Source organism: Gasterosteus aculeatus, chromosome 17, assembly GCF_964276395.1.
Source record: "Gasterosteus aculeatus chromosome 17, fGasAcu3.hap1.1, whole genome shotgun sequence".
NCBI classification, from domain to species: Eukaryota; Metazoa; Chordata; class Actinopteri; order Perciformes; family Gasterosteidae; genus Gasterosteus; species Gasterosteus aculeatus.
The window spans coordinates 15,631,108-15,643,972 of NC_135705.1; the positions used below are offsets into that span (position 1 = coordinate 15,631,108).

The following is a 12,865-nucleotide window of genomic DNA, read 5'->3' on the forward strand; positions in this document are numbered from 1 at the left end:
GTCCAATCCTGTCCTGTCCTGTCACAAGCTGTCTTGCATTGTTCCATCACGTTAGCTGTCTGGTCCTGTCCTGTTCTCGTCCATCCTGCAGTGCCTTGGCCTATGCGACAGACTGTCTTGCTTAGTTCTTATGTCACTCTGGGTGCAACATGTGTTTGAGCATGAGATGTGAATCTACAAATTCATTCCTGTGTTTGACTGAAGCCACTCAGTCCTCACGAGTCCTCGTGTGCGTGCTTATTTATGTGTGAACCAAGGTGAACCCAGCTGAGCCACCACAGCAGATCAAGAGCTGATTGCTGCGGAAAAGATGGGGCCGTCTGATTCTCCTCAATACACTTGGCCTTGACTAAAATGTGATTATTGACAGACGGGGAAGTCTCAGAAATGTCCTGTGTGTAGCACGACTCATGTCATATGGTAACTGGGAGAGGAAGGCGGCGTTTTCTGAGGAACTTGCTCACTTTGCACATCTGCTTTACGTCACGTGGAAACTGGGTCAGGGCCTCTCACGATGCTCTGTTTTTTTCTATGCGCCGTTATAAAATATACTCAACAGAGGAAAACAGTGTCAGACACTAACAGCATTGATGATGTAAGAGCTGAAATCAAAGTAGTTCTTCATTGAGGTCACGGTTGTTTGGACACTGTTTCCCAAATCCAGTTACATAGCGCTGTCCTGTCATGAGCAAGGTATTATAGCTCAGAGACACACTGGTGGGGGTCAGTCAAGTCCTCTCATGCAAAATCTCTCCATCCTCATGTCTCTCTCTCTCTCTCTCTCTCTCTCTCTCTCGCCACCCGCCACCACTACACACTCACACACAAACCATCTCTTCAACTATGAATCTCTCTCTAGGTAATCCGTCACTATGCATTTTTAAATCTGTCCCTAATCTATATTATTGGCATAACACACTGGACAAGGTTAGGATTCAGACTTAATTCATCATTTAATGTTTGACTCTTGACATTGTGGTTATTCTTAGTGCTTGATGTAGACATGACACTATGCTTTGTCTTTTGTCTTTGTGCAGGAGAAGTTGCAGTCCTTCACTTTCTTGGTGTTTGTGGTGGTGTGCGTCTTGGGATCGATCTACCTCTATGTCGTTCTTCCCGAGACCAAAAATAAAACATTCATGGACATCAGTCAGAGCTTTGCCAAGATCAACAAAATCCCTGCCCCCCCCATCGAGCATGAGATGGAGCAGGTTCTGTCCTGTAAGCCCTTCATTAATGGAAAAGTCCAAGATGTTGCCAAGATGGAGAGTTCCTTCTAGCCAAACAATGTGTAATGCAAACCATACAAATTTGGAGGAGCAAGGTTGAAATTTAGACTAGAAGCGTTTTTTGTTGTACATATTTATTTAATCAATTGTTAATTAACTGACATCAATGAGCAATGCGTTTGTTTCAATGCATTTTATTATGTGTTATGTATACAGGTATTTTGTATGTATTTTGAATGACTAATTTGTTTGTTGAATGGCGGAAACCTCAGATTATTGTAGTCAATCTACAGTTAAAGAAAGGGAACAGAGGCCAAACGGTGTTGATGAAATATGTATGTATTGTATAAACATTTTTTTAAATGACAAGACGTTTCCACCAGAGTATAAAACTTATAATATAAGAATTGTAGCAAGAGTCATATCTATCATACAGCTCAGATTCTTGGAACAGTGATCTTTTTATATTTTTTCCATGAGCGTTGATAGTCCTGATAAATCATGTTATTCAACAGCAGTGCAGCAGCTGACCTCTTTTAACCACCATTGAAGCATATTTTGATGGCATAGCTCTCTGTAGAATACAAAGCAGCATCGCTTCTATACAGTTCACATACTGTCTGCAACACATTGCAGGTAGCTTATTGTGACTTAAGCATTAGTTTGTTTTCTTTGGTGATCTGTGTTTAGGACCAGAGAACTACAGAACTTTAGAAAGTAATAAGCTGAAAATAATGGACACTTAGGACAGTTGTACCCAACAAACTTTAACACAGAACTGATGGCACCTTTGACATGGTGTGACAAATTCATATAAATTGATAGATTAGTAAAAAAAAGATGGAAATTATGACAATCAAGGATAAAAGCCAATTATCAATCGAGATGTAATTACACACTTTGGGCGTGGAACTGATTAAACTTGCTAGAATCAGACAAGCTGTAGCCGCATGCAATATCATTTGTGTAATGTTTCATCTTTGTTGTCGTCAGAAAGCAGCTTCCTATGGAGAAGGTGACAGACATCTGCAGACAGTCTGATGAGAGACATATTTTGGAGGATTAAAATCGTAATACTGATTTCTTTCTTTCCAAAGTAGACAACAAGAGAGGGAGAGAGAGAGAGAGAGAGAACCAATGGAGCGCAGGAAAGCTAAAGGGAACCATTTTTGGGAGCCGCTCCAACTCTGAAAGGAGCCACGGCTGCTTCCCAGCAGATGGGGGGGAGCCGGCAAAGGAGGTGATGTGAACACAAGCAGACAGGCGTAGCATTGAATAGCAGTTATACAGTTTGCTCCGCAGTAGGGTGTACTCTGCATTTCAAAGTCCACTATTCGAGCCAACTCCCCGCTCAATTAGACACAGATACACAGCGGAGTGTGTCACGCAATGACAAAAGGATGTCCATGTATCTACATGGCATTTTTGAAGACAGGTGGGGAAATCTTAGTTGAAATGCCACAGATTGCATTTGTTCAACTGGGAACCCGGCGGGGAAGCGAGGCGATGATAATGTCATAGTAATAAAGTCTTGTCCCACAGCTCTGTTCCAGCAATTTATCTCTCCAGAAGTCACACTCTCAGCAGCATTAGTGGATTATTGACAGGAAGATTTTCTGGTGGGGAATTAATTAGGAGACTTTAAGACATAAAGACTTCATGTTTAATTAGATGAAGTTTATAAGGAAAGGCTGAGGGATAAATTACTGTTTGTCCGACCTCTTAGATATTCTCTCAGGAGATGTTGTTAAATCAACTTCCCATTATGCAAAGTAAGAAGTGGGCACAGCGGGAGGCGCTGTGTAGATGTTGCATGCACTTTGAAAGGTTTTGAATGATTTTGTGATATTAAATGGCATGCGTAGTGCTCATTCTTCAGTAAACTACACCTTGAGACCCTTTTAAAGGAAGCATCAACGTCCCCCCTGGTTGCAGGAAAGAGGGGATGATATAATATTACACTACCCAGGTTTAAATGTCCTCCATATGAGATTTATCTCAAGCCAAAGTGGTTGTTCTCTTTATAAGTTGTTATAGTACCCTTCTTTGGTGTGCTGAAACTGTGACTGGTTCTATCCAGTATCTCTGATGGCATATTTTAACCTTGACCCTTTGAGGACCGGAAAGTAGGCCACTAGAGCAGAACAAACAGATAAGCTTTCTTTGTGAATCCTCAACAAAGCCCTCATCTCTTTTGATATCATCCAAGTGTAATCATTGCTTTTAAACTATGGATTTGGGTTTGCAACTGTGCAGTCAGTGCAGGGAAAGCTCCTCGTGGAGTGCATATGACAAAAGTCAAACAACAGAACAGAAATAAAACCAATTTTCTACTTGTAACCCATAAGCAGCTATCGTCTTTTTTACCTGTGTTTGTTCTTTGGTCCGAGCCTGGGCATGTGAGTTTTCTGCATGCTTGCGTCTCCATAGTATCCTAATGCTCAGCTGCAGTGAGGAATGGGTTGTTTTCTGCCCCTGATACAACGTTTATGTGCAAACCAAAAATAAATAACTATTCTATTCTCTGTGCATGCATGATTGTAACGTGCGCGCAGCATGGAGAGACTCCTAAACCTCCCACTCATCGGTTATGCTTCTAAATACTGGTGTCAGATTTCTAACTTCATTCCTTTATGTAAATCATCATCATTATGCAATTGTGTATTATGCCTAATTGTTGTATATTGTGTAATATTAAATAATATTATTATCTTGTTGTAAAGTCACATTGACCCGTTGCATCCCAGCCTCCCACACTCTGCTGTCTGCGTGGAGGATCCACCTGCTGAGTTGATCATTTGAACCCGGTCCCACAGGGTTCAGCAGGGCCTGCGGATACTCTCGATACTTCTTGAGTTTCTAGTTTGTTGCGTTGGCTTTATCTTCAAGACCTACGTTGACATTTGCGCTCATTAAAAGAGTGATTTGGCCAAAGGGTCCTTCAACTGGCAGTTCCATTAGAAGGCTGCTGTGTCCCTAAAGCACAAGCTTTCTCCTTCAGTCTCACTGGTGTTAGTTTCCCTCAAGTGAGCCCAAGTATTTCAGACCGCCTCAGATAAATATTGAGAACGTGAATGGCAGTGTTAGAGGTGCAATCTGTGGTCTCATTGTCAGTTTCTGATCGGAATAACAGCAATGACAATTCGACCCTCTCGTACTGACTCAACGAGCGATTTACAGAGCAATTGTCGAAAGTACAAAGAAGTACAAAGTAAACATACCCACGCCGCTTAACTAACCTTTGGGTTGGTGCAGGATATTGAATGATTGACATAGCTTTTCAGTAAACCATTGCATATTATATCTTTCAAATGGAAGTAAGAATCTAAGACTGCTGAAGTCAAGTGAGGAGAGGGTTTTTCCTCTTTCACTACATTTAACCTGACTAAATGGAAAGTGGTCTATATACGCTTCCCTTCATTGATATGCTCATCAAAAAGACAATTATCATCAGCTATGCAACAATGAACTGATTTACTTTTGGATTTAAACTTCATTATTGCAATGAAGTGAAAGCTCAGGCACTGTGTTAACCCTCATGACCCTTTATCACTTTACACTGTGCAGTGTGATGTGAGTCTGTGTGTTATAGAATAAATCACTCGCAGTCCAAAATGACCTCCCTAAATGTTTGACAAGGCAATGATAGGCAATTTACACAGTGGAGACTCAACTGAAACAACACCGTATTTAATTATACATGTTTAAAAAAAATAGTCACGATTGAATAAGCCGCGGATCAAAAGAGCCAAACATTGGGATCGACCCAAGAGAACATGAAGAAACAAGAGCTGTGTGCTGGAATCCCTGACCAGCTTATGGAATCATTCCAGCCTGAAATGCCGCCCACATCGCTGATTTGTTCATCGATTCAAATAGATTGTTGCAATTTGTAATGGCTGTTTACGTTATTTAGTGGGCGTGTGCCGGATTAAGAATGTCAGTGTGATCTACCTGCATAGGTACCTGGCTTTAAAACTGAGATACAAAACCGTTGCTAAAACAAAAGCTAAATGTTTCTCTAGTACTGTTAAGGTTCCACATATGAGCTAATGTTAAATGTATGAATGGTAATGAATGGTGTTAAAAGTGTCAGCGATTCATTAAATGCTACACGCTCCACAGTGTAGTAGTCTACACTGTTTAGTCTGTTTTTCCTACATACGGTTTAACCCTGCTTGTGCCAAGTCCACCGTTTAATATATCCCACGGTGAAAAGGCTCCGGACACAAGCTGTTTTGCACAGACATCATTAACAAGATCCACAATTTAAAAGGGGGGTTAACAGCCAGCCGCCTTTACCCGCTGCTGGGACACCGACACAAGACATTTAAACACGTATGCCACCATTCAAACGCATGAGTGCCAGGATCTGCAGCTCCAGTTCAGACCCGATTGACCTTGTACAGTACAGGAAAGGCAACTTATTCAGGCAGCAATGCGCCGCCCCGCCCCACTGCAGCGGTGAAGGAGGGGGTTGTCATGCTAATGACCCACTCAGGCTAATGAGCGTGCTGCTGGGTTTAACCTACACTTGGCGTGGGTGGAGGAGCTCCTCAGGACAATGCACACAAACCAAACATTTACTTCACACATTGAAATCAGCACAGTATTCTTATTGATTATGAGAATATTTAATAAACGATAACAGTAATGTTCAGGTCCAGTGCAGGAAATACTGAATAGTGTTCATCAAAGTGGAAAGTAAATGTCTGCATGTTTAAATGCATACTTCAGGACAGCAAGGGGAGGGTGACCTTTCCTATGTCGTATTTCACGGAACGACAGGAAAAGGCTCCTTAAAACACATGAGGCCGTGCTTTTGGGCGGAAAGGAGGGTACAAACAAGCAGGATTGTTGCTACTCTTGGGAGTGCCCACCTCAACTCAAAGGTGCAACACAGCAATCATCAGAACAAAAATGCTACAGCCCCCACTCTTAGTCCAGTTTATACTTGCATGCATACGGTGGAGGGACCTCACCAGGGGTGCTTAGCCTCTCAACAATGGCGCTCTACTGAGCCTAATGAAAAACAAAAATGATAACAATTATGGAGGATGGGCAGAGGGATACTTTATTTCTCTAATACGTTACTGAGAGTAATCGGATCCATTTAAATCATTTAGAGCACCCTAGCACCAGAACAAGAAATCAATGAGAAGGTGAACCAGATTCCCAAAGTATTTCTTTTCCATTTGCGTGAAATAAGGTTTCTAATACACAGAAGTTCACGTATAGTACAATACCTATTTATTTAATGTAATAATAAGAATAATTCATATCCCAACTGGAAACTTGTAAGCTTTATGGTGTTAGGCTTCAACCATGGTGTTTAGATTACCATGATATTTACATACCTAATGAGTGTATATTATGATATAATGTTAACAGAGCTTATTTTCTTTTGGAAGCAAAAAACTGAGCTGATGCTACATTTGGTGTCAAGACACGGTCTCACTGGGCATTCCAACTAAATGATTTTAAAGGACACAAGGAGAACACAGACAAAGGAATAGTCACTTATATATTAACGCACAAACTCTCAGTAGCGATTATAATCTGATTCAGAGTGAGACGCATGCATGTAGGTCAGTGCGTGGGTCCGTTGGCCTAATGGGAGAAAAGAACACCGTTCGTGTCTTGAAATAGTTTAAAATGACAGTGCGCCAGTACGCCATCTGTAGAGCTGCTGATTGCAGCAAACTACAAAGCCCAAGGTTAATTTGGACCTGAGCCATATTTGTAATTCCAGGTCCACAAATAAACCAGCTGATGTCATTTACTCACACTGTGTAATTTCCAAATGATTTCTCATCATTGACATTTGTAGACGATGTCCTTGTGTTACTCTGCGTCTCACTTGTTGTCTTTTTTTATACCGTGGAGTTTATGCTCATATTCAAAAAATTACTTTTGGGATAAATATTTACAACTATATTTACAACTAAAATTTTTTATGTTGTCTTTGTTTATTACTTTAACTTTTTAAAGTAATACATTTTACTTTTGTTTCTGGGTTATTAGTATGTATGCTGAGAACAATTTTCATGTATCCGTCAGCATTCGAGGCCAATAAAGCTGATTCTGATTCTTAGGGTGTGCAAACAGAGTTTAATTTTGAGAGTATATTCAAGCTATACTATAATCATAAGTTGTCCAATGGGAGAACATCTTGATTTAAAGGTCTATAATAGAACAAGATGAGCATTATTTGCCTGCTGGAGCTCCATCTGACTGGGAGCTCTCACAGTAATTACACTGGATTAGCCTTTGTGTCCACGCTTAATCCCTTCCGTATGTGGCGTGAATAGAATTACAATTGTTTGGTTTGATATTCCAATGACAAAACATACAAAATTCCCTCTCTAGCCAAATTTGTGACGCCCTCTGAATATTACAGAATTGATAAGAGTTATTTGGAAAAGATACATTTACACACAATTCTTTCACATGTCTGAAATGAAAATACGAAAACAGTGTGACAATTTTACCGGAATAACTGGTAGTGATGAAACTACGGAAAGTATAACGTAAATCTGCAGCTGTGTTGGGCTTTATACTTTATCAATAAATATTTTTATAGATGTATACCTTTTTAGCTCATTGTTTAGTTGTCAGAGTCTGCAACTCTTTTGGTTCAGGTCCAAAACCCAGAAAAGTACCCAGAGTACACTACCTGCTCCTCGCCAAGCAGATACAGAACAGAAAAGAGATCTTCGGAGGTTAAAAGTCACAAGTTATTACTTATGAAATCATCTTACGTCAATGGATAAAATTAATTTGATTTCTTTCATTGCTGGTACACCACAGTGTTTATGGAAGTAAATGGACTGTACTTGTACAGCACCTTTCTATTCTTCAGACTTTTCAAATATGAATAACTACGAACCAAATGTTGCAGTACTCTGACATGTAACACAAGATGTTAGTTGGCTGGCCTCATTTCAACAGATACAATACAAAGAAAGATCAAAGAATGTCAGTACGCTTCGGGGTGTAATGTTCGGTGTAAAACAAAATAATAGTAAAATACAGGCAAGAGAGACTGGGTTGTTTTATGGTAAAGCTTCTGCAGCTATCGCAATAGTATATTATAGCAGATTGGATTATGGTATGTAACAGTAGAATAACTAGGTGACGGTATTTTTGCACGTACTGTATAAACCAGCATGTTTAAAATAAGCTAGTTTTGCATTTAACTCATGAGAAAACATGAATAATCATGACGGCATCACAATACAGGTAGTGTGCTTGAACTTTACCTCGGCTGAACAGCAGTTTTGGTCATGATTATGTGAACGGAAATATTACACAGACTTTTTTTCTGAAAAAGGGTTGAGTTTTCTGGGCTCTCGCACTTCACATGATTGCATAAAAATTCAAGTTGTAACGAAGGCGTTGAGCTTATAAAGAGCTGGTGAGCTGACTCTGATCCCACAAGGATCCACAAGGGCCTATGATCTTACTGCTTTTGCTGCATTCATGCCCACTGTGTGAACGCCATACGCATCTTATACACTTCATACCTAATGTGTTTATGTTAGCTGGTGTAGCAGGTCCATAGACGGCACTGTTTGGTACAGAGGAGGCAACAGTAACAGACGACTGGAAGAGTGGCGGTGATCGATTGACTGACAGACGCAGATTCTCGTGCCTATTTATCCTCTTGCAGCTCAGCGCCTTTGCTTATATTACGCCAACTGGAGCGGAGATACATATATATATATGTATATATAGTACCTTTGTGGGTTTCGTGTGGCTTGTATTTTATCCTGGATTTCTAGCTGCAGTTTTCAAATTTGTTTGAATTTATTAGTTCCACCAGTTGCCATGCGAATAAAATGTGGACCACCTGGATAATGAGAAAAAGCACCTGTACTTACAATCAATCAGGTATTGTTGTTACGGGATGTGAGGTTTCTGTCATGGAACGTGATAAGCTTTACAAACCTCTTCGTGGTTGTTTGGTGGTAGTATATAACTTATATATAACTTTAATCAATTGGCTGCCAGGGTTCCTTTCAAGGCAAGGACAACACTACCAGTTTTTGATTGTGTTTCATGAAAGCATGCTTTCCTCACCTACAGCAGCTACTTCAGGGGCTTTGCTGCTACAGCCTTGCTTGGTCTGGTAGGAAATTTTGTTTATAGCGGTAAATGGCAGTTATTATTGGCGAATTTACGGAAAATTCTGTTTAATTTTACAAATACTCTGTGGAGGGGTTCAACGCTGCACTGCTACAGTAAGCATTTAAAAAAATGGAAAAGTATATTTTGAAATGACTCACGGTGTCTCCAGAGGGATCACCATAGGCGCTGCACACCTCTTTAACATAAACGACACCTTTATGGATCCGGCTGTTTTAAATGTTGTATAAAGTGTTGTGCATTTAATGGTGATGGATAGTGTTTCGTACTCTGCTGCAGACTTTCTTAAAGTGAATTCTGCCCCAATGGTCCCTGCCGAGCTTTGAAGAGAAATATCCATTCTTTTAACCTCAGATGAATGCAGCTCTAGAGCGCTCCCTGGGATTGTTTTGCCTCTGAAAATTCTTTAAAAGTTCTTTAAAACCTGGACAAACCTGCTCTACACTTTACTGACGCCGATATGAATTTTCATTGTAAACAGCTCATTAAGAGAGAATAGAGCAGTAAAAAAAAAAACACAAATCTTCTTATCTCCGCAGGAGCTCTCCAGGTAAACAATGTTGTTTTTTTATATTTTATAAGAGGAAATCTTTTTCTGGAAGGTGTCTTGAGAGTCTGTAGCGGGGATGAATAAAACATGGACTGTATAGCTTTGTTCAAAATTACAGTTAGCAGTATTTACACATTTCTTCGCAGTGAACTGCAGAATGGAATCAAATATAATATCAGCTCAAGAGGAAAGACACTGTTTAATCATCAAAAAAGATGTTTCCTTTCCCTCAATTATAAAGACTCCAATCCAAATTCCCTCTGCTCTTTCAAGCATTTTACAACTTTTAGGGCGTAATGTTTATGATAAGGGCTGCTCAAGTGCTCGGGAAGGAAAGTCGATTCACTCCTGCTCTTGAGGGTCTTGATTGTAGCCAGTCTGGGATTGTAAAGCGTCTGCCCAGGATTGAGCAATCCATGGATATAGATAGCTGTAAATCTGTTTCTGTTTGGCTTGCTTTTTATTTTTTAGTCATCCAACAAATTTATCAGAAAGTTGCAATTGACGAACAGATGAAAAAACCTGTAAAACAATAATTTATGGTATTTTTAAAATTATATTTATGGACATCTAAATATTTATACTTAGGTGACATCTCAGTTAAAATATAAATAACCTGATTGTGCACTGCAGTGTTGAGGTTATCTCTCTCTCTCTCTCCCTATATATATATATATATATATATATATATATATATATATATAGGGAGAGACCAGGGGGACCTAAAATAGGAAACACTGGATTAGAACCGTTTTACTCATTAAATCACCAACCACTGATAAGAGTGCAACATAAACTCCCACAAGATGAGCGTGGTAACAAATGAATGCAATCAATGAGATCATTTTAAAAAGCCCAGTTTGTCTTTAGTCTTCCATTTACTCTTAATACAAGTAAATATGCGATGAAAGAAACAATCTCTGAGGTTACATTGCTTGAGGTACCCAGAATTGACTTTGGCAAAGGATGACTGACAGCCAGTTAGAGCTCTGCAGCTAACAATGTAGGAGAGAATGGAAAGAAAAAGACAATCAACCTTTTTTTTAGTTGGGAATGATGCATTGCAATTCACTCCAGTTGAGAAAAGGACAATAAAATAGGGGTTCAGCTATAATAAGCCTGACAGCAGATAACAAATCATATGATTCCACGTCATTCACATTCTTTTGTAAGTTATCTTGTTGAAATAAATCCCAAAATAAGCCACTTTGTGCTGTCCGAGAAAAAAAAGCTGCTTAAAATATATCCAGCAGAGGGCTGATTTGAACGTTATCCTACATTAAACAATAATGAATGCCCGTTCAGATATCCTTCAGTTAACGTGATTTTTTGTTATTATAGGGTGTCTGTAAACAGGCCAGAAGACTAGGTTGAAGAAATTATTCTGTAGTTATGAATTCTATTTTGAAAAATACGATACTTTTGAAAAAAATGAAATATAAGTCAGCGTGATGCTACAAGGGCGTTTGCATCATGTAATGGCTGATAATTTACCTGAGTTAAATGTGGTTAAAAAAAGAAGTTGGAGTTTAAACAGAACTTTTGCCTTCTCAATAAAAGCATAATAAAATAGGATTCATTTATGTACAAAGAGGAAAACAGTGACGCCGGCCGTGTGAGGTGCCTTCAATAAGAGCCGAAATTTAAAGTTACATTTTTTACTCTGAGTGAAAAACAGGTTTGCCTCCCTTAGGAAGTCCTGCAGCCCACTCACTCTCACACCTCTCTCTGTCTCACTGAGAGCTCATATCAGTCCCACGGCAGAGCGATACCTGAGATAGAAGCTGTTTGAAGTTTTACACTTTGAAGTCATGCACCTTGACCTCGATTTAGTATCCTGAGCACAGAGCAAAGGAAAACGTTTCAGTCGGGTAGAACTTGCAACGATGGCAAACGATTGGTGCCCGAAGGCCGGAAAGATATCTGTTGCTCAATGGCCTGATAAGGGATGCAAAATATCAGCTGCCAGGAGTTTGGTGTGAAATCTGGATGTTCAGAAAAACAAGCCATCGTTTTAGGGTAAGATATAATACCTAATGGAGATTATTTTATTATTATCAATAATGAAATAACAGATTTTTTTTAGAAAGGTGCTTATGAATTATGAAATGATAGAATTTTATTTAGTTCTCAGGGAGAAAACAAACCCAAGCTGGACATTTTGGGAAAGCATGCAGAAATCAAGTAATTTCTGGAAACTATAAATGGGGTGTTAACATTCTGAAAAAAAACAACCTTAAAGGAAAGCATTAATATAGATATATTTCAAATCAATTTTTTTTTTCATTTTGTACTTTGAAATAGTCCGAAATATAGGCAAAAGCATTGCATTTATCTTGTATGGATGTATGAATGGATAAGAATTTTTTTCAAAGCAGTTGAGCTCAATGGCTGCAGCTTCAGACAAATGAAAGGAAAACACTGAATGAAGGACTGGAGCAGCATAATGATCAGATCACAAGGTCTCAACGGATGAACATTGATGTGACTCTTGTGTCCTTCGTCACAATCATTACTTTTGCTGTGCCTGTCAATGTTTCCACTCAAGAGTCATGACACACATGCAGCTTGCAATTATGAAAAGGCAGATTTTTCACTAAAACCAATTTTGATCTTGCTTTCTTTTTGATTTTGATTTTTGATTCATTCGTTCAGACAGCCGTTAACAAAACAGACTTTTTTTTGCTCATTTCCCTAGTGAAGATAATAAAGAAAGATCAGAAATAAAGATTTTCTTTCATGACGTAACATAACCCTCTTTGGATGCTGTATGAGTATGAGCTTCCCCAAATCCAACGAAGAACGCCACAAAGCCGCTAACGTTGGCCTGAAGGTGGATGGTCCAGTCCCAACAGAGGGCTCATAAAATAATAAGCTCCTTATAATAATAATAATAATAATACTTTAATAATAATAATAATAATAATACTTGTGTATT

At 39.2% G+C, this 12,865-nt stretch overlaps 1 protein-coding gene across 17 annotated transcripts in view; it reads left to right on the top strand.

Moving 5' to 3' along the window:
* Nucleotides 1-12,865, top strand: part of slc2a9l2 (solute carrier family 2 member 9, like 2) — a 78,265-nt gene that overhangs the window by 60,926 nt on the left and 4,474 nt on the right. For 16 of the 17 annotated variants that reach the window (XM_040202935.2, XM_040202941.2, XM_078091558.1 and 13 more), the window contains one exon: nt 1,038-3,951. The exons of the other annotated variant lie outside the window; for it this stretch is intronic. In XM_040202935.2, coding sequence (XP_040058869.1) covers nt 1,038-1,280 — 243 coding nt within the window. In that variant the 3' untranslated portion in view covers nt 1,281-3,951. Of the gene's footprint in view, nt 1-1,037; nt 3,952-12,865 lie in introns of those variants that run through there. 17 annotated transcript variants of the gene reach the window in all.